This window comes from Macaca fascicularis, chromosome 11 (genome assembly GCF_037993035.2).
Source record: "Macaca fascicularis isolate 582-1 chromosome 11, T2T-MFA8v1.1".
Taxonomy (NCBI): domain Eukaryota; kingdom Metazoa; phylum Chordata; class Mammalia; order Primates; family Cercopithecidae; genus Macaca; species Macaca fascicularis.
Genome location: NC_088385.1, coordinates 36,070,703 through 36,093,027, shown reverse-complemented (window position 1 = coordinate 36,093,027; position 22,325 = coordinate 36,070,703). Strand labels below are relative to the sequence as shown.

The following is a 22,325-nucleotide window of genomic DNA, read 5'->3' as shown; positions in this document are numbered from 1 at the left end:
ATCACAACTAACAGATTCATATTTAGTCTGCAGCTATTTAACACATATACCAAAAACATGAAACTTCATTGTGTGTTGGAGCTCATGTAGACCAGATTCTTAACTGGGCAAAGTATAAGTTCCACAAGAAGCCAAATATCATGGGCATATGGAGGAATGTACATAAAAGGGAGGAAGAAGAGGACTTCCTTAAGGAAATACATTTTAACTCAGCCTGAGAAAATCAACAAAACTTTGTTGGAATTAATTCACCACAGTATATTCTAACTGTATTAACTGTACAGGAAAAAATGATTCTTGTAAAGAGGCATTTTTTTCTGCTAAGTATAGGCATCAATTCTTAAAACAAATTGCATGAGAGCAGTTTTTCTCGGGTTGCCAAAACTAGCAACTAGTTTTATTCCAGGGTAGGGTAAAATCAATGATCTCTTATTGACAGGAAACTGCTATTTCCTGCAAACTGATTGACTTCCTAACCTTACCTTTTTATCTCTCTAAAGTGAAGGTGCATCCATGTTTTCCAACATAGTAATACTTTGTGGGCTTCGAAATCTATCAAATTGAAAAACTGGGACATATTGGCTACTAGAATTGAAAGGCTGTTCAATATGTATTATGTGTAAATAAGAGAATTGTATCTACAAATAAATCCACTTCTTACTCAAATGTATTCTAGAGGGATAAGAATAATTGTTCCCTTTGAGATAAGGAACTTTGGGATAAGGAGGATGGATGGAGGTGTCCTTTTCATGTTACACTTTTCTGTGCTACTTAAATTTTATAACTAAGGAATGCCTCATATTTTGTTTTTATTTTGACAAGTTTTCCTGAGCAATGATATTTAGGCTCATTTTAAATTTTCTTATTTATAATTTTTGTGTAATGTAACCCAATAAATATCCATGTTAACTTTTATTATATATTTATTGAACTATATACATATTTATTGAATTATATATATATTTATTGAACTATAAAATAATTGTCCAATAAACCACTTTTTTTTACATGTTTTACAAATAGGGGAAAAATGTCTTTGGGAGGAACTTCCTTTTTTCCAAGACATTGATCTCACTATACTTATAGGGGAAAACCTCTGTAAAATTACCTGATGTATTTACTTGATTATCACTACCGTCCCTGAAAACTTTGGCCAAATATGATATTTTATAGCCACGAAGACTTAAGACACTCAGAAATTTCAGGGTAAAAATCTTCAATTAATCTGCAAAACATTTTAAAAATACCAACCCCTGTGAATATATATTAGCTTAGCATTCAGAATTATTCAACTCTTTAGCTGATATGTACAGATTATATAAAGATACTCAATGAAGACAAATTCAGGTAATCAGTGTTTCTTTGGAACCTCAGAAAAACAAAATACTGTCTCCAAAATATTTTCTGTTGAGTATAAAGAGACCACTTGTCTGATTATCCCTAGCTAGAGGAGAATGAAAACACGTGAGTGAAGGCTTCATTTTGCTAGCTATGGATTTCTCAGTAATTATGTGAAATTGAACAACTCAGAAAAACATAAAAATTTCAACCTTAAAATCATAAAAATTAGATTGTATATATCTGATATTTTCTAAGAGGAAAAACTGCAACACGCATTCAGAGTTTTGCTAGAAATTTGACATCATTTCACCTGCCTCTGACTTTCATTGTTCATATGGGTAATTGGGGAAAGAAGAAGAAGAAAAGAATTTTGAGCCCTTGAAATTTTGTCACTATGCCAAGGCACCCTTCCTGATAATCCTTCCCCAACCTGCATGAAGAAAGTATTATTAATTATCCCCATTACATGTGAGTTAAATGAAACCCAGAGAGATTTAAAAAGTTGCCTGAAGTCATGAAGCTGGGAAGAGTAAAAATTCAAATTTATCCAGATGGAAGAACACAAATTAAGCATAAATGCCACAGGGATGTAGTTTTCCTGCAATTAAATATGTTGGTTACAAAGTATGCTTAGGACAGGTAGTTGGGAGGTTGGAGAAAAGCATCTTCCTGTTTATCCTACTCAATTAAAAATCTGGAATTTTATGTGATTATCATGAATGACTAGAGTCATGATTTGAATCTGTTTAGCCTTGGGATGAATTCCTTGCAGAAAACATGATTATTTCTAGTTCTCAAAACCCTCATCTACATTAATTACTTAATCATACTAGAAATTACCTTTATAGAGAGAGGAAGAGGAAATTGCTGAGTTCATTATGTAGTCCACATGAACACGGAGATCGAGGGTACATTATGAGTCAAATTATTCTGCTCATATGCCAACTTTTCACTGAGATGTAGCAAAATCAAACCTACATGCACAGGCACACACACACACACACACCACACACACACACACACACACACAGACACACACAGATGTGCGCACACACACACACTGAATTTAACTTTAATAATTGGTTTCCTCACCTTATTAGTATGTCACAGCTCCAGTCTGTGGGACTCCTTTTAATTTGGCTTAGACATCATAGTCTTTCAAGTTTTACTTGTCTCTATATTTAAATAGCATCCTGATGGGCCTAGAAGTTAGCAGCATCGCTAGAAACACACATTTCTCAAATTCTCGTCTCCCTTTTCAAATACCTGGACATTTTGCCCTATCAGCCTGCCAGGCAACCAAACAACCCAGCTGGCATTTATGTATTTCTTCGTTACTAATATTCTTTAAGCATCATCTTGATTGATCGTTTATGCATCCAATAACCTTATTCAACATATATTTAATCCTGGGTATAGTCAATGTATCCTACTCCTTCCACTCTGAAAACTCTAAGGATCTGTGACCACTTCTGTAAATTTATAATATAATGTGGAGACAATACATGCAATACCAATATAAGGAATTACAAATGCCAGCTATGTGATGGAGAATGTGGAATTCAGGACATTGAAACATTATTTCCAGCTAAGGCATGGAGAAGAGCCATTAAGCTGAGTGGAAGGAAACTGGAAATTCATGTAAGTGGCAATTGGGAAAGGATGTGCATCCTAGATAGAAACATATTATGTGAAAAATCATAGAGTAGGAAGTTTTGCTAAGAAAACAGCAGGTAAGGTACTCTGATCAAAAAATAGAGTAAAGTGAAGGAATAATGAACGATAAAATCAGCTGAAATTGAAATATAGTGAAACCTTGAAATCATGGCCAACATGTTCAGAGTCTCTCTTGTCAAAAAGTATTTGTAGCAGAGGAGTTCTATGGATAAGTGTTATGTTTTAGGATAATTCACCTGGCAACATTTTATAACACAGACTATAGGAGAAGATATCTATTTTGTAATTACTTTTTATTATGTTCAAGCGTAATAAAAATCAGGAAATAGAAAACAACAACAACAAAAAAGAAACGTTAAGAAAATTTGTAAAGGAAAATCTAAGATCCCTTGTAAAAAAAACATTAAGTGGCAATTCAGTAATTCCATGTCTCGTCCAAATCTTTTAAAAGTCATTCAAGGCTGTTATACTATGATTATACCAAGCTACCATTAGCATTTTGGTTCTATATACCCCCACATATAGAGTTGTATGCTGCTTTCTTAGGCAGAAAATCTGCCGTATTCACTTCTATATTGCTTTTTGATGCCTTAACAAAACACTGTAGGAGCTCAAAGTGAACTTACTGAATTAAAAGAATCAATAAATGAATTCAATGACCTCATCTTGTTTATCCCATTGATCTTCCATGGTTGCTCACTAGAAGGGTGCTTGGTCTTTTTACCATCCTCCTAAAGACCTGACTCTCTTTGCCTGTGTGCTTTTGTTCATGCTGCTTTCCTTGTGTGGAGTAACAACCTCGTTTTTATGTACTATAAGATCTTTAAGGAAAATGCATCTGAGAGTCCAACTTTATCTGCCCAATTATTAACTATTATCCTTTATTATTTAAAGCTGTTATTGCTATATTAAATAACAAATTGCTATATTAAAACAGCAATGCTGTTAAAACTGTAATTGCTAATTACAACCTAGCAATTATTTTGTATCTTAATATTGAGCTCCAGCTGTTTCCAAACGAGATGCTAAATTTTCAGAGAACAAGGGTGTATAACCTACTTTTATGCCCTCCTAATTTCCACCAATGTGTAGGTATATAATGTCAATTGAATGCTTTTGATTGATTGATCATCTTCCACTTATTTTGCCTTTTTAAATACATCGTCTTTAAAAGCCACACCAGCTGATGAGTGGTGAGATACACTGTGTTCATATTAGAAAGAGGTTAATGATAGTATTCTCACAGGGATGAGTATGAGAATCAATTTTATGTGCATTTATTAATGGTGTAAAGACAAGGTGAATAGTAACTGGCAAAATAATGTATTGAGGATGAGGAATTATGTAGATTTATGACCTTTAGGACTCTAAGTACTTATTGAAGATAATTAGGAACTGTAATAGCAGAAACAATTGAGCATGAAACAAAAGCAGGAAAATGTACATGGGAAGAAATCACTGACTTATATGTGCTGATGAATTTACAATATTTACAATTAGCTATGGTTGATTAGAAGAGTAATGCTTAAAATCATCATGCATAGTATCCAAAAGAATGCTTAATGTACATTATTATAAGAAAAATGAAAAATTATTTAAAAATACATAAAATGAGATTCCATAGTTAACTTTACTGTAAGAATGTTTTTTAAAAATTGAATTTCTCTTAAAAGATAGCTAAAATTGAAATTATCTATGCTAAAACACTGTAAGGAATGAAAAATGAGATATTACAAAAAGGAGGAGTTTAAAAGATGTATGGCTAGCTAGGGTATCAAGTAGCAACACTTCCCTAGAACAAAGGAAAGACTTGAGATCTGTCTCCCCGAAATAGAAGTTCATAAAACATGCTTTGCAGGAACTTGAGGTGGTTAAATAATCCCCTTCATGAAAGAAATGTATTAGGTGTACACCCTTGTTTCTTTTCTGAAAAGAGATGACTCTTTGAACTAAAGCCAGAGTCACAACCTTAACAAAATGATTGAAATTTGAAGTTTGTTTTCTGGCACTTATAAATATTGTCTTATACACAAACACTGATTCGGTTCTTTTTTGCTGTTGTTGTTGTTGTTGTTGTTTTGATACAGGGTCTCACTTTGTTGCCTAGGAGTGCAGTGGCATGATCATAGCTCTCTGCAGCCTTGAGCTGCTAGTTCAAGTGATCCTCCTGCCTCAGCCTCCCAAGTTGCCAGGACTACAGGCACGCACCACCAGGTCTGGCTAATTTTTAAAAATTTTTTTGTAGAGATGAGGTCTCAAAATGTTACCTAGGCTGGTCTTGAATTCCTGGCCTCAAGTAATCCTCCCACCTCAGCTTCTTAGTCTCTTCTATATAATATGAATAATGCTTGGGAAGTTTGGTTTTATTAGTCACAGGAATCGTATGGTGAATTATTTTCATACAAACTCCAACGTACATTTTCTTAGTTCCTAGCAAATGTTTATGATGAAATACATTAAAAGATGAATAATACTTAGTCTCTGCTATGATAAAGACCACAATTTAGAAGAAAGTCTTGGAGAGTGGAAGACAAATCTGAAAACAGGTAATTTCAATACACTATGTGCAGTAAGGTCAAGGAGATGTGGAGGCACAGACGAAGGGTCATCAAGACTGGTACATGAACCCGGTTATAGAGCTATGACTATTTTTCTCCAAAACCTAGCTGAGCTCACCAGGAGGTAAGCTCATGAGAGTCAGAAACATATTACAAAGTAAAAGAAGGCATAAAATTGCACACTGAGCATAGAAATCCAGAGCTAGAATTATGGTCAAATGACCTTCTAGGAATCAAGTAATGCTAAAATATAAGTTCTTGGATTTATTGTTTTGACCAGTTGTTATTGAGAATTTTTTAAGGTTTAAGGCTTCAGTCTATATTTACTTCTTTTCTTGTAATATATATGTTATGTTCTCAGAACATTATCTGTAGATCAAAAGCTATGAAGAAGTATTTTCCAAGCTAATTACTTCATACACATTTATTTAAACATATGCTACATCAAAAGCAATTGCTTATCATTGTTTTATGATGTTTATATCTTGTATCTTTTTTAAACATGGAGAGAAGTCAAAGTAAGTATTTTGAGAATAACTGAATTGCCTCCTTAGCACGATAGGCAGTATGTTATTCTCATAATCTGAAGGTTTTAAGTTCAGAATAAGTGAACATTTATTTCATTAAATTTATTAAAGAACCAATTGCCTGTAAATTCTTGAATAGAATAAAGGTAAATTACTGAATGGATTTTAGCCATCTCTTTAAATAATTGAGAAGAAAACTAGTTGTTTCTCTAGCTTTTATTATTATTATTCAATTGCTATTTAGTCACACGGCTAAATTTTTCAGAGAAAATATTTTCTTTCTTCAACAATATTTATTGAACACTTATTATGTCATAGACATTTTTCTTGAAATTTGATACACATTTGGCACAAAACTGTCAAAAGTCTCCCCCCCACACACACCTTCTTATAAATTATATGAGGTTATAATAGGTAATAAGTCCTATAGAAAATTATAGCACAAAACAAAGGGGTTGCAAAGTCTGAGTGGGAGGCAGTGTTGCAATTTTAAACATTGTAGTCAGGATAGATCTTCCTGAGAAGGTAAATTGAGCGAAGACTCAAAGTGGTAGAGAGGTAGGCCTTGAGGAGTCTGGGAGGGCTTTTCATATAGAGGAGGCAGGTGCTGCAAAGGCCCTGAAGCTAGAACCTGTGCTACATGTTCCCACCAAGAGAAATCTAGGAGACAAAGCAGAGGTAGAGGGGGCTACATTATTTGTGGCTTTTACTCTGAGTAATATGGGAAGCCACTAGAGGAAGTCAAAGGAGTGGCATGACCTGTTTTTAAAATATGATTCTGCCTGCTGTATTGAAAAGAGACATTGAGGAAGGCACAAGGATAGAAGCAGAAAGTCCGCTAAGGAGGCTCTAATCCAGGTCAGAGGTGATGATGTTTCAGACCAGGGAAGTGGTAGTTAATAATGTTCGTGAGAACTGACTGGATATATTTTGAGGGTGTAAGAAACAGACTATCCTGATAGATGAGCTGGGGCATGTGAGTGAAATAAGAAGAGCAAAAATGACTTGAAGATTTTGGACTAAGCATCTGAGAAAATCAAGTTGAGACAGATGAGACTGTGAATGGAGTGAGTTTGAGAGGCAAGAAGAGGAGGTCTGGACCTGTGGCATTTAAGGATTCTATTAGAAATCTAAGTGGACAAGTTCAGTGGGCAACTAGGTAATGACTCTGGAACTCTGAAGTGAATCTATAATATATATATAAATTTGGGATCCTGAGCATGTAGATTATGTCCTCAGCCAGGAGATGATATCATCAAATAGTTGAGAGTAGATGGGAAAAAGAAGAAAAAGGATAAATTTCTGAGTGTTGAGAGATTGGGAACAGCCAGGTGGACTGAGAAGTAGAGGCTAGTAAAGTAGGAGGGAAGCCGGGAGGGTGGAACCCGGAAGCCAAATGAGGAGAGTAAGTAAGCTCCCAGGAGGGAGTAGCTGTCAGGGGAGTGTGCTAAGGCTGGGTAGAATGATTGTGAATGGACCCGTTTGAATTTAGCAATGTGGGGGCAACATTGTTCACATTTTCAAGAGCAATTGTGGTACAGTATATGAAAAGCTGATTAGAGTAAGTTTAAATAGAATCTGGACAGTGAATATACTGTAATTAACTCTTTCAAAAAGTTTTGCTGCAAATATATTAGAGAAACAGAGCAGCACAGAGAAAGTGGGGTGAATAGAAAGTTCTTTTAACTTTACATCCCAATTCAGACAACCCTTCCAACTCACCAAAACCTCCAATCCATTGATTCTGTCACTATGTCATAATTCCTATAGCCTTGATATTATTATTTTTTCTTCTTTACTCAGTTTCAATTCCATGGTCAATCAGAGTCACTCTTGTGTACATCCTCAATTATCTTGTTGCTTTCTATTTTTGTATTTGTAGGGCAAAACCACAGCCCTACCTGAATTCATTGCTCTGTCACCTGTACACTTGCACATGTGCAATGTGACTGGAAAAAAATATAAACAACTCTCATGAATCCACTTGAAATTCATGACCACATTCCTCATTTAGCTATCTAGTGCTAAAACAAAAATCTGTTTTCCCTCTCAATCTTTGAGAGTCACAAGACTATTGTGTTGATACATTTTCTGTTGCTCATAGCAGAATATCAGAAGCTGGATAATTTATAAAGAAAACTAATTTATTTCTTATAGTTAGAAAAGCTTTAGTCTATGGTTGAGGGGCCACATCTGTCAAAGGTCTTCTTGCTGGTGATGACTCTGCAGAGTCCCAAGGTGGTGCAGAACATGTCAAGGCAAAGGGGCAGAGTATGCTAATATGCTAGCTCAGCAATCTCTTCCTCTTCTTATAAAGCCAGCAGCTGCACTCCTGTGATCATCCACAAATCTATTAACTCATTAATCCATTGATTCATGAATGGATTTAATCCATTCATGAGGGCAGAGCCCATATGCCCTAGTCACATCTTACAATACAGGCTCTGCCTCTCAATACTGCCACATCAGGGATTAAGTTTCCATGTGAGTTTTGGAAGGAACATTCAAACCACATCATTTTATACCTTCTCACCTTTTTTCAAACTTCTATCACCTTCTTCCTCATTCTCAGTTTTCAGTTTTAATTAATGACCTTATTTCCCATTTTACTAAGAAAATTGAAGCAAAGGGCAGAAACCTTCCACAGATTCCCACCACATCATCAACCCTCTTACCAGCATCTATCCCATATATTTGCCTTCCTGATTGATACTATGTTAACTATCAATGCACCTATCTATAACTAATCCCTCCACTTTCATGTTAGATCCCATTTTGCCTCCTGTCACTTCTAAGAATCCTCCTCTCTGATGTTTGCATTATTAATTCTCCCCCTCTCTTTTATTGGTACTCTCAGCACAAGAGCATACCATTATTTCTTCCATCTTAAAGGAACCTGAAAAGGTAGGAAGTGTTGATCAGAGGGAAGCATGCCTGAAATTGCGGTTGTGGAGAGCTTGCAGTTGATGATGACAAAATCTGGCTATTTACATAATAGTGACTGAGGTTAAGTAGAGAACATCATTGGAAAAGAGGAGTTCATTGAACCTTGAGGCCAAAGGGTTGGAAGAAATACTTTGATTGCCAGAATTAGAGCAGAAACATTGTAAAAGAGAATGTTCATGAACCAGAAGACTAAGATAATGAAGACTTTATAGAGAGGGTTTTGGATATCAATAGATCACTAACAGTAAATGGTAATGGGAGTGTGATTTCTTGACTTGAGCTTCAGAGATGGGAGTGGTAGCTTAAAAGAGAATGGTGTGAGCCAGGCTTGGTGGCTCACAGCTGTAATCCCAGTACTTTGGGAGGCTGAAGCGGGTGGATTGCGTGAGGTCAGGAGTTCAAGGCCAGTTTGGCCAACATGGTGAAACCCCGTCTCTACTAAAACTACAAAAAAATTAGCCGGGTGTGGTGGCTTTAATCTCAGCCACTTGGGAGGCTGAGTCAGGGGAATTGCTTGAACCAGGGAAGTGGAGATTGCTGTGAACTGAAATCATGCCACTGCACTCCAGCCCGGGTGACAGAGTGAGGCTCTGTCTCAACAACAACAAAAAAGAGAATGGTGTGAAGTGATAATGGGGGTCAAGAAGAAACAGTTACTTCACTGGCAAGCTGGTGGAATAAGGGCCATGGGAAATAACAGCCACCATGTGAGAGGAACGCATAGGAAATGATGTCCTTGGGGAAGAGCCAAATTTCTACCAGGTAAATAAGGTGAAAAAACATTCCAAAAAGGGATTAAGAATATAGAGGTCAATGGGTTATTTTTAAAAATCCACTGTGGCATTTTATACAGTTTACTCTCCTTATGGTCTTTTGCATGGTATATGCTCAGATATTTGTGTAATGAATGAATCACCTTGTCTTTGTTTCAAGCTGAATGGAAGAAAATAGGAAACTGAGAATAAAAACTTTGTTTACCAGAAACTTGATTTATTCTTGCTACTCAAGCTTCTTTAACTATGAAATCGGGATCTAACTGAATATATAATGAGAATTTCTGATGCAGATTTTAATATTAAAATGGAGATAAATTTCTTTTAAACATTTAATTATTAAATAAATAGAAAGCTGCTAAAGATATTTTTACTTTTCTTCTGTAATTTCTTAAGCAATATCTAAGGTTGATTTAATAGATAGTAGAGACATTGCAAATTAGAGCAAGAGGATATAGGTTTCCCATTAGATGCTGAGATTTGAAGTCAGGTGGTCTCTTTAGCCCAGGGTAGTGGCCCAGGACATGCTTACATAGAAATGACTTTGTACATCCCCAGGAAGCCTAGATTTGACTTTGTCAAAACTAGAGTTCATTATGGCATTTGCACTTCAGCTCCTTGTGTCCTGAATTATAATAGTAATAACTAATATCAATATGAAAAATGATAGCTGGGAAAGTCATATACAGTATATCATTTAATCTTCTCAAAAACTGTAAAAGAACCATTTTATAAATGAGAAAAATAAAGCTCAAACAAGTTAAGTGATGTGCCAAATTTGCCTTCACTACATAGGGAAGCTGGAACCACACTGTAGTCAGATTCTAGTCCAGCACTTTTTCCACCTCATCTCTCTGTAAAAATCTTTAAACACTTGCTTCTCATAGTTGGGAAGAATTTGCTCATATTCCAGTGAGTTTCCAGGACTCTAACCACATGTCAACCAAAGCAGCTCTGTCTTTACATAGTCAAATTCTATCCTCAGATTTTATTGGAAGAAAAGGATCTATTGGTAGTAAATATTTGAAAGTGACCATATTAATACATTATATTCCAGTGCCATCAACTAATATTGACGATATCTAGCTACCCTCAGAGTTCCAGGTTAGATGGGGAAAGTTTTTCCTTCACTGGGAGAATGCTTGGACAGTGCTAGGTTTGAAGAATAAGATGGAATTTAGGTTGGTGCAAAAGTAATTGCGGTTTTTGCCATTACTTTCAACAGCAAAAAATGCAATTACTTTTGCACCAACCTAATACTAGGTTTGAAGGATAAGAATGGGGTTAGTAACAGTCAAATGACTTGCACTGTGATTGGTTGGATATTTGTGTGAGACTGTATAGCCACTAATCACTGTCATTATAAAAGAAAAAAAAAAAGCCAGAAGAAAAAGATCTGTGTTGTCATGGCAATAGTTTAACATTGTACTCATTAAAGCTTGTCTTAACTGACTAGCTAAACTGTGACTTAGAATATGTGCTATTTACCCTATAATTAGGACACTGACTTACTAGAACAAAAATGTTACTAGTTTTTTATTCTCATAAGGGGCTTTACAGCTGCAAAAATATAATCAGAGTCATAAAGAAGAAATTACTAATTTTGGCACAGAGGATAGAAAATTGAAGTTTTATAATATTGAAAAGCACAAGGGAGTGTGAAATGATGGAATAAATCTATTAAAAAAAATAAAGAATTAACTTCTTAGGGGTTTTGCTCCCAAAAATCAAAAGCTTGTTGCATAACTAAAAGTGACTTTAGCAAGAATATTTGATTTTCTGTTCAATAAAATATCCTAAATATTTTAAGAATAATGAATATGCAAACTAGATTATACTAGACCCTTTTAATATTTCACAGTAATATATACCACTTATATTCCTTTTTCTATTCTTTTCATTTTCATAAATTCTCTCTGACCTTTGCTAACCCTAGTTTAAGCTCCGGATCCTTAATATCTGGGGTAGATTCAAGGTCAAAATACATTTCATGTCATGCCTAATGCAATAGACTGACATATATCTGAAGAAACAAATCACTTCAAGATTTAACTTAGCAAAGACTTTTTTACATGTATACTCATTTAGATACAGAAACTAAAATATTTAGTCATAAAGTCAGTGTAGTTTAAATTAGGGGCTAATTTTCTCACCTGAGATAAAGTAATTCTAGTATGTTTCTCTATATAGTAACAGTTTTTCAATTATAGTCAAATTTTAAAAGTCATTTTTAATATATGATATACCACAAATCGCCTTACAAATTTTACTTTGTTGCTATTTCCAAAATATGTCATTTCTAATAAAATGTATCATAACTATAGACTCAATAAGAAATTTGTACACAGTGTCTGATCATTTTCATTTACAAATTAAACACTTGTGCTCCGTTCCAATTTTTGGTAACAAGTCAAATAAGTTAAAACCTCTAAAAAGATATCTCAAGCTATTTTAACCAAATAAACTTCAGATCTTAGTGGATTACATAATTATGTTATATATAATATTTAAGTGGAAAACATATAAATATATATAAATTGATACTTTAATATTTTATATGGTTATTTAGTAGAATAACTGATTTTTGAAGTAATTTATTCAAATAGGATAACCATTAATATAACAGTATATATAGCATGGTGGCTAAGGGTGTGGCCACTAGACCCAGACTGCCTCAGTGAAATTTTAATGTTAGCACCTGCCTACCAGCAAGACTTTGAATACATTACTCACTTCTCTGTGCCTCAGTGTCCTCATTTGGGAACATAATAGTGAGTGCCTGATTGGGTTACATGAGGCTCAGTTGAATTGATAAAGAATTTACACCCGTACCTGCAACATCATAAGTACTAGCTTTTACTGGCAAAATCTGAAGAGCAAAGGCATCCTAACTTTTTATCGTGAAAATGTTGTAGTGTATATTTCTTTATTTTTTTCCCATCTTTTATTATTCCTTTTTATTTTCTTCCAAATTGTATTAGACATTATTTTTTTCATATTCTAATTCTTGGCATACTTCAGCACTAATCTGATATTGGAATATCATTTTTCCGTAGGCTTTCTCCTTTTATCCATATAATTCTCTGTGATAGCACACTAAAAGCTTCTCATTCTGGGGGTGAAGAGCAGAATGTGGAGGACAAGATCTTTCAAAAACACTGCAGTTTACTTTCACTTGTGACACCCTTCCACCACTTTACTTGTATGAATCTTTAATTTGCAATGTATGTACTGAACCATAGGTCCATGTTTGAGAGGTCTGTGAATAGTACAGTAGAAACAAGCAGAGCTACTGATACTCTCACGGCTCATTTTGGTTTGTCTTCCTTATCTGTATGAAAGGGGACCATAAAGAGAGGTTGAATTAGTTTCAATACAGCCCTAAGCATTTTCTATGGTGTTTTTTGAATTACTGCTCAACAGTTCAGTACAGTTAAAGTAAATAAGTAAATTAAATGTAAGAGAATGAACTTGGCAACACCTTAGATTATAATTCTGATTTTAACAAATTCCATTGTATTTATGCACATAATATTGATGCTGCGTTGTAAACATTTAGGCCCGTAAAATTACTGAAGGACTGTAGAATGACAGAGAATCACAGAATAAACTTAAGGTTAGAAAACACTTAATGCTTCCTGCCTCAAGTGTGATGCTAGACTTGAGGCCAAATCTTACTTGAGGCAGGAATATTTTTCTACAGCATCTAACCTTTGTTCTACATTTCCAGCTTGAGGAAATTCACTACTTCACTGTGTTGGAGAGCTCTAGATCTTAAACGTTCCTTTATATTAAGCTAAAGTTTATCTTCTGTCCCTTCCATAAATTCCTAAATGCTGTCATGACAGTCCTTCGGGCATTAGAAGACAGCTAGCCTTAATCCATCTTTACCCTATTCTTCAACTGCTTCTCCTTTCTAGGTGCAAAATCCTCAGCTCCTGTCACTACTTCTCAAATGGTATTGTGCCCAGGCATCTCACTTCTGGATGGTCACTAATTTGTAAACTTTTCTTTGAGGTCAGGAGATCAAGGCCATCCTGGCTAACATGGTAAAACCCCGTCTCTACTAAAAATACAAAAAAAAAAAATTAGCCGGGTGTGGTGGCGGGTGCCTGTAATCCCAGCTACTCGGGAGGCTGAGGCAGGAGAATGGCATGAACCCGGGAGGCGGAGCTTGCAGTGAGCCAAGATGGCGCCACTGCACTCCAGCCTGGGCGACAGAGCGAGACTCCGTCCCAAAAAAACAAAACAAAAAAAAGAAATCAATCTTCTCACGCCTGTAATCCCAGCACTTTGGAGGCCAAGGTGGGCAGATCACTTAAGATCAGGAGTTCGAGACCAGCCTGGCCAACATGGTGAAACCCCATCTCTACTAAAAATACAAAAATGAGCCAGGTGTGGTGGTGGGAACCTCTAATCTCAGCTACCTGGGAGCCTGAGGCAGGAGAATCGCTTGAACCTGGGAGATCGAGGTTGCAGTGGGCCAAGATCATGTCACTGCACTCCAGCCTGGGTGACAGAGTGAGAACCCATCTCGAAAAAAAAAAAAAGAAATCGAGCTTCATTTGTGCATCAGTGAATCAAATATTAATCATGCAATGTCATCCATATTACTTAGTGCTGTAACAGGTGTAGACCTGCTGCAATAGACAACAGAAGTGAACAAAGTATTTTGAAATCAGTGTTCTGAGGGTGTACTGACTGGATATTAAGTGTAAGACAGAGCTGGAAGGAAAAAAAAAGCCAGCTGAAGGTGACAGGAGAAAGCAAAGTATATAGTGATAAGGATCCGGACTCCATAGCAATGGAAAAGGAGTGGAGTGAATAATTATATAAGTTGTTTCAAAGGAAAAGCAACAGGATTTAGAAAACCGAGTAAATGCTATGTGTAAAGGGAGAATGATTCAAAGCATACTTCATGCTTGGAAGCATGAGTGACTGATAAAAATGTTACTACTATTGTCAGAGATTGTGGGATAAAGAACGAATTTGCAAGCAAAAGGGAGAAAATGATGAGTTTTCTTGCATTTGGGGCAAAATGAAGACATCTGTTTAGAAATCTTCCTTAGAAATTTAGACATATGGGACTAGAGATTTATGTAGCTGGGATTTATCTGAGAAACCATCAGATTCAAGACAATAATTATAGTCCAAGAACTGATGATTAGTCTGATGGACAGACTGATGAGAAATGTAACAAAAGACCTGGGACTAAGCTTTGAGGAGATATGGCACAGTTCATGCCAGAAAGCTTGGAGGAAGTATAAAAGAAGCAGATCTTTAATGCAAGTCACATGTAGAAGGCATTAGTAAGCTTATATATTTAATATTCTGGAAATGTTGACTAGATGAGTAGTAATAGTGACTGTAGGAAATTCAGTCTGAATTTTTAAAAACTTGTTTTGTTGGGCTCAAATTCTAAAATTCTACATTTGTTTTTATCCTTAGAGTTTCTGAAGACCACAGCATGTTGAAAAAAAGAAAATGTACTCATTTTTGGCAGTCACAACCATATATTCTTTTTAAAAGTAAATATTAATTTAGTAAGATTAAGAATTAGAAACAACTCATTATAAGAAAATGTGGACTTATAATATGTTTTTGTTTTAATACTGTAGTCACTAAAACGTGAAAATTCATGAGACCCAAATATCCAGATGAAAAGAAACCAGCCATCTGAATGATTTTGTCTGTATAATGCTTACAATCTAGATAGACCCAGATGATTGATAACATTCACAATTTTCTGTGGAATATTGAATTTTTTTGCTAATCAGGTTTTTTTAGAACTGTTTTTAATTTTGTGCTTAATTTTAATTATATGCTTATGATTGAGAGTACAAAATTCCAAAAGCATATGAAAATTAACATTTGCCAGCCACATGTTATGGCTCATATGTGTTATCCCAGCACTTTAGGAAACTGAGGTGAGAGGATTCTGTGAGTCCAGAAGTTCAAGACCAGCCTGGACAACATAGCAAGACTCTGTCTCTGCAAAAAATTTAAAAGTTAACTGGGCAGGTAAGGTGGCGCATGCCTGTAGTCCCAGCTACTCAGGAGGTGGAGGCCATAGGATGGCCTGAGCTCAGGAGTTTTAAGCTACAGTGAGCTATAATAGCACTACTGTACTCCAGCTGGGGTGACAGAACCTGTCTCAAAAAAACAAACACACTCACACACACACAAAGAACATTTAAGTGTTTTGGGTGTTCTGGAATTTTAGGAGACCTCTCTTTGAATATTGTACTTCTTTATTTTTCTTCAAAAGTACCTCTTTGAGTATATGTTTGTGTCTATCTATGTAGATATAGATATCTTTTCACTGTTCTGGGGGTGGGGGAGAGTTTATATGCCACTGTATAACATTCTCATCGAAATGATCTCCCTCAATGATTTTGTGTATATGTGTGTGTGTTCAGCCACAATTCCTTCCGAAGACATCTGCCGAGGCAAATGCAGGTTTCCAGTGTTGATTTTAGCATGGGCACGGAACCTGTTTTACAAAGAGGAGAAACAACAACCAGCATTGGGAGGATAAAGCCAGAACTCTACAAACAGAGATCAGTTGACTCTGAGGGCAACCAAAAAGAAGATGTCAAAACCTGTGGGAAACTTAACTTTACCCTCCAGTATGATTATGAAAATGAACTTCTAGTTGTTAAAATTATCAAAGCCTTAGATCTCCCTGCTAAAGACTTCACAGGAACTTCTGACCCTTATGTGAAGATGTATCTTCTTCCAGACAGGAAAAAGAAATTTCAGACCCGCGTGCACAGAAAGACTTTAAATCCTCTATTTGATGAAACTTTTCAATTTCCTGTAGCATACGATCAACTAAGCAACCGAAAACTACATTTCAGTGTATATGATTTTGACAGATTTTCTAGACATGACATGATTGGGGAAGTGATTCTTGATAATTTGTTTGAAGTCTCTGATCTCTCCAGGGAAGCCACAGTATGGAAAGATATTCATTGTGCTACCACAGTAAGTAGTAATTCCACCAATATATTGTTTTTTATTTGACTTACAATGATATATGACTAATTATTACCCAAATTATTGGGATAAGTCTTACAGAGTTATGGAATTTATGTCTAAGATCCTGCAAAGGTAGGATTTCATTTCTACTACTAATAATTCAGTCACCTAATGCTGAATATATTGGTAACCCTAGTGATTGTGTAAATAAAAAAAACTCTTATAAATTAACAGAACTTGTAGACTATTTCTCCTTTAAAATATTTATCTGTGATATAAATATCCTATCTACAGCACCCAGTTTCCTCATAGTTAGTATTGGTTTTCATTATTTAAGATAATTTTGTTAATTTCATTATTTTAGAAATTATTTCACTCTTTAAGAATAATGACTTCATTATTTAAGATAATTCATCAAATCAAACCGAAAATGTACTTTGATGCTATTTGAAAAGTCCTTGGTTTGATATGAAACAACCCATTACTTCACAGGCTTTCATAGAGTACACACAATTACAATATATGAAATGATCAATGATCAAGAAATAATCATTGTTTACATTAAAACTTTTCTTTTTCATTACAAAATGCTTTTTCTGATTATAAAATAATACCAACTTCAGTATTGAAAATTTTAAAAACAGAGTAAAAGCACATAACATAAAATTAAATTAATCTACAGTGCTACCAATTATATATAATATTTTGGCATATTGCTTTCCAACTTTTTGCTATGCGTACTTTAGAATATTAAGACCATACTAAGCTTAATTTTTTTCACACCAATTTTCTTTCATTCTATATTCGTTTTAGCGCATGATGTTGAAATACATGATCCATTTACTTAACCATTTTCTTACTGTTAGACACTTAAGTTAGGCATAAATTTTGTTATATGAAAAATTGTGTTCTTTTTTTGTAAATCTGGTTTTTTCAAGATTATTCATCCGGTATAGAATTATAGAAGTGGAATTAGAGAAGTGATCTCTTAAGTTAGATTGCTTGCTTTAGTTTATTAGCTTTTAAATGGGGACATTTAATTTTTTATCATCAGGTTGTTTTTACATATTTACCATCTTTTGTTTGAGTTGTAATACATCTTATAAGTTTAAAGCGTTGAAGCTTTGAACAGAGACAAGGGATTATTTAAAACATAAGGATACTTTTGTATTCAAAATAGGTCCTTTTGTGTTTTTCCAGTTATGAATGTTTTACTAATTACAATCAGTATGTGGGATAATTATACTGTCATTGTAAATTATGTGGATAAATTAATTTGAAAATTTATGCTGCCAGTTCAATATTGTATTCCAGCATCATAACATTTTTAGTTGTTGAATTTTTCTGTTGTAATCTCTATTGTGATATCTATTAGGGAACAAAGAAGGAATTTTGGAAGTGGATCATATTTCAAATGCACAGTGGGGCTCTTTTGATTTCACATTTGTGTTCATTTTATTACCTATATTCCCACAGGGAAAACATGATTTTTATTGTTTTTAAAAATAACACCTTCTAGAATTCTAGAAATGCAGATGGCAGTTAATTGTTAGATTATTTCTCTTGATTCCTCAGTCTTATTATTACTTTTTATTTATTCAACAAATATTTACTGAGTACCTATTTATGTTTGGTATGCTCTAAGTACTAGGGTTGCAACAAACACATTTTTTTATTAAAAAGTGAAGTATGTTCTGTACATATATTCAGGCTCAGAGGTATATAATCTGCCAATAAAATCTAAAAATTAGTACAATCGACTAGGAGATTGACAGTGAATTTTTTTTTTTTTTTTAACATTCATACGTTTTCCAAACTGGTTCTACTTAGAAAAAAGTAGGATTCCTTATGGAAACTTTAGTTTCTCATTGCCAATAATATTTATTCATTGTTTGTTAATATTAATAAATTACTTAAATTTATTTTCAACTTTCCCATATGGCTTGAATGTTAGTTTTTACTTCTGTTATAAAAATTACCACAAATTTATCTTACACAAACATTTTACAATTTGGTTAGAAATCTTTTATAATTTGGTTAGAAATACAGTTTGGTTAGAAATTACCACAAATTTAGTCTTACACAAACATTTTACAGTTTAGTTAGAAACCTGACATGGGGCCAGGTGCAGTGGCTCATGCCTGTAATTCCCAACACCTTGAGAGGCTGAGGTGGGTGGATCACAAGGTCAAGAGTTCAAGACCAGCCTGGCCAGCATGGTGAAACTCCATTTCTACTAAAAATACAAAAAATTAGCCAGACATGGTGTCACATGCCTGTAATCCCTGCTACTCGGGAGACTGAAGCAGGAGAATTGCTTGAACCTGGGAGGCGGAGGTTGCAGGGAGCAGAGATCGAGGCCACTGCACTCCAGCATGGGCGACAGAGCAAGACTCTGTCTCAAAAAAAAAATAAAAATAAGAATCTGACATGGATCTTACTAACTAAAATGAATGTGGTTGACAGGGCTGCATTCTTTTCTGGAGGCTCTTGGGGAGACCCATTTTCTTGCTTTTTCCTGATTCTAGAGGCCACAGGCATTCATTGCCTTATATTGAGCCCCAGTGGATAATCTAGGAAAATCTCCCCATCTCAAAGTCCATAATCTTAATCACATCCACAAAGCCCCTTTTGCCATTTAAGTAACGTTACTCACAGATTCCAGGAATTAGGGTATGCCCATCTTTGGGGCTACCTTTATTCCACCTGCCACCTCTGCAGACTTTCTCATTTCAGAATTCTGAATATAAAAAGAAGTTGGCAGAAAATAAAACGTATTTTTAGATTATTCTAATAAAAGAGCATTCTCCTTTAACTAGAATATTGAACCACACATTGTTCGGAATATTGCTTCTGGATTTTTGCTTGGAAATATAGTAATGAAACCTGAATTTCTAGACCATGTGGCCAAATATTATGGTTAGGGTAGTATTTAATTAAAATTTCTGTTCAGCCTTTGAAAATCATTAAGCAATGTTACATCTTATTATTAGTAAAAATGAAAAAAAAAAGATGTAGGTGGAAATTTCATTAAGAAACTTTCTTTTTCTATTCACACATCATTAATTTTAAGAATTTCATGCAGAAATTATTGAGTCTTCTAGAAAAATGGGGAATAAGAGGAAAGAAATAAAAAGCAATGTAGGATATGCTCTCACTTGTTTAAGTCTTGTGGAAACCTACAAAGGCAAATCAAACTGTGCAGACACAGATATAAAAGAGTTTATGTAACAAATAAAATAAATACTGGATTAAAAGACTATTGGCTGGGCACGATGGCTCATGCCTGTAATCCCAGCACTCTGGGATGCCAAGGTAGGTGGATCACCTGAGGTCAGGATTTTGAGACCAGCCTGTCTAACATGGTGAGTAAAACCCTGTCTCTACTAAAAATAAAAAATTAGCTGGGCATGGTGGCACACAGCTGTAGTCCCAGCTATTTGGGAGGCTGAGGCAGGAGAATCATTTGAACTGGGAAGGGGAGGCTACAGTGAACCAAGATGGCGCCACTGCATGCCACCCTGGGCAGCAGAGTGAATCTCTGTCTCAAACAAACAAAAAAAACTATCAGATTAGAAGACAATGATGACAAATATAAATATTCTTTTAATTCTTATAACTTTGTAATTGTAAGAACTCTTATAACTAAAGTTTTTATTTGAAATAATCATTTATGAGATTTTTAAAGAGTGCCTTTATATAATTGCAAATCTCCAATTTAATTTAAACCAAAATTTACTGGGGAAAAAAAAAATACCATTTTGCTATCAGTTTGAAAAGCACTAGCTGGTGTATCTTTAATTTTTTATGATTCTTCTTAGAATCATTAAGACTTGCTTTATTATCATATTGTTGTAAATGCCATGGCTGTCTTTTTCCTTCTTCATGCTAATTATATAATTATATCTCATAATTGTTGCAGAGAAGACTCAGTGAAAATCAGACCTAGCGGCTTTTGTGATTGTTGTTTTTAAGGGTCTTAGGTGTCGCATTCCCACAAATTTTCATTACAGAGTCTCTATCATGTTTTTTTCCACAGGTGCAAAGGCCTGTCCAAGGCCTTATCCAAAAAAATCTTCCTAGAACAGTTCATCCCCCAAAATTTTCTGTTCTACAGCATTTGATTCAAATAACTTTAATTTGATTAAATATTTACTGAGAACTTTCTATGAATGAAGTTTATATTTAGTTCTAAAACTGAAAGACTAGTAAAATACAAGTTTTACGCAAGGACTTTAACAAAGGAGACAAACAGCAAGGAAATAGAGTATGTGCCTCAGTGTAAATTATTATATAACCGTTTCCTGATAGCCTCCACAAATGTGGTCTTGTCTACACACACACTTTTTGGTACTGACTGTATCCCATATGAAAATATTTCAGATTGCCTTTCCATGATGATAGATTTCTGAAGAAAAGAGTTGGGTGATTCTCAAAGAAAAAAACAGCATGAGGAAAAGGAAATAAACGGGACTGTAACGTGTTTTCAGGGGGCAGAAAAGTAAAGTGTGAATATGAAATGAAGAGACTAAAGGGAACCCAAACTAGAATGTTATATTTTATCTATAATCAAGAAGACATTTAATGTCATAGGAGTTTCTATTTATTCTGTTTTTTATTAGAAGAGTGAAATCAGTGAAGCCATTACCTCATATGGCAACCCGTGCGTACAATGGATCAGAGTGGGCGATTGTGAAATGTGGTGCTCAGTAGGAATGTAACATCACAGACTAGATGAGATGAGCAAAGCCTGATTGAGGCTGGTAGCAATGAGAATGGAAAGAAGCTAATATATGCTAATGAAAGCATTGTCTGCTGCACTTATTTAAACATTCTGCAGATGTTTGTCTTATGTCTGCCACTAGTCTCTCAGCTTCTGGAAAGCAGAAATCATCTTGTATATCTCTTGCATCCCTTACGTAATATGAGCGCTTAGTGGTTAATGAATAAATGCTTTTTGAATAAATAACATAGCAAATTTTCATATCGGGTTAAGTATAGAGTTGTATAAATACAGATCTGCCACTACCAGAGGAGAAAACAATGCAATGTTGTACCCTATTGATTACAAGTAAACAAGGATATGCTTAGGTGTACTTTGCTAATGTTAGCTACTTTTTGTAGACAATTTTTTTTTAATATTCAGGGTATGGCACCCATATATATATGAAATAAAGCGGGAACATTTTAAATTTATTAACAAAAATGTTATCAGGTTGAAACAAGAGGCACATATTTCATATTTATGATTTCATTAATAAATTATATAAGAAGGATTAATATTTTTCAGGAAGCAGCAATTGTTTTGAAATTTGATATTGACAAAAGAAACCATAAAGGTGAATCTTTATTCTGTGCAAAAATTTCATTTTCACTTTAGCAATCATCTTACTATATATCACAAATCTGGCAAGCCAACCACCTTTAATACTAGCATAGAAACATCTATAGAATAGATATTAAAAAACAGTGTGTACCCTATGCTGCTATTTCTGAAATGTAAAGGAGAAATATATATTCAT

The 22,325-nt window shown here is 34.8% G+C and overlaps 1 protein-coding gene across 1 annotated transcript in view; it reads left to right on the top strand.

The window, feature by feature from the left end:
• Positions 1 to 22,325, top strand: part of SYT10 (synaptotagmin 10) — a 65,177-nt gene that overhangs the window by 13,916 nt on the left and 28,936 nt on the right. The window contains exon 3 of the mRNA XM_005570542.5: positions 16,242 to 16,809. Coding sequence (XP_005570599.1) covers positions 16,242 to 16,809 — 568 coding nt within the window. The remainder of the gene's footprint in view (positions 1 to 16,241; positions 16,810 to 22,325) is intronic.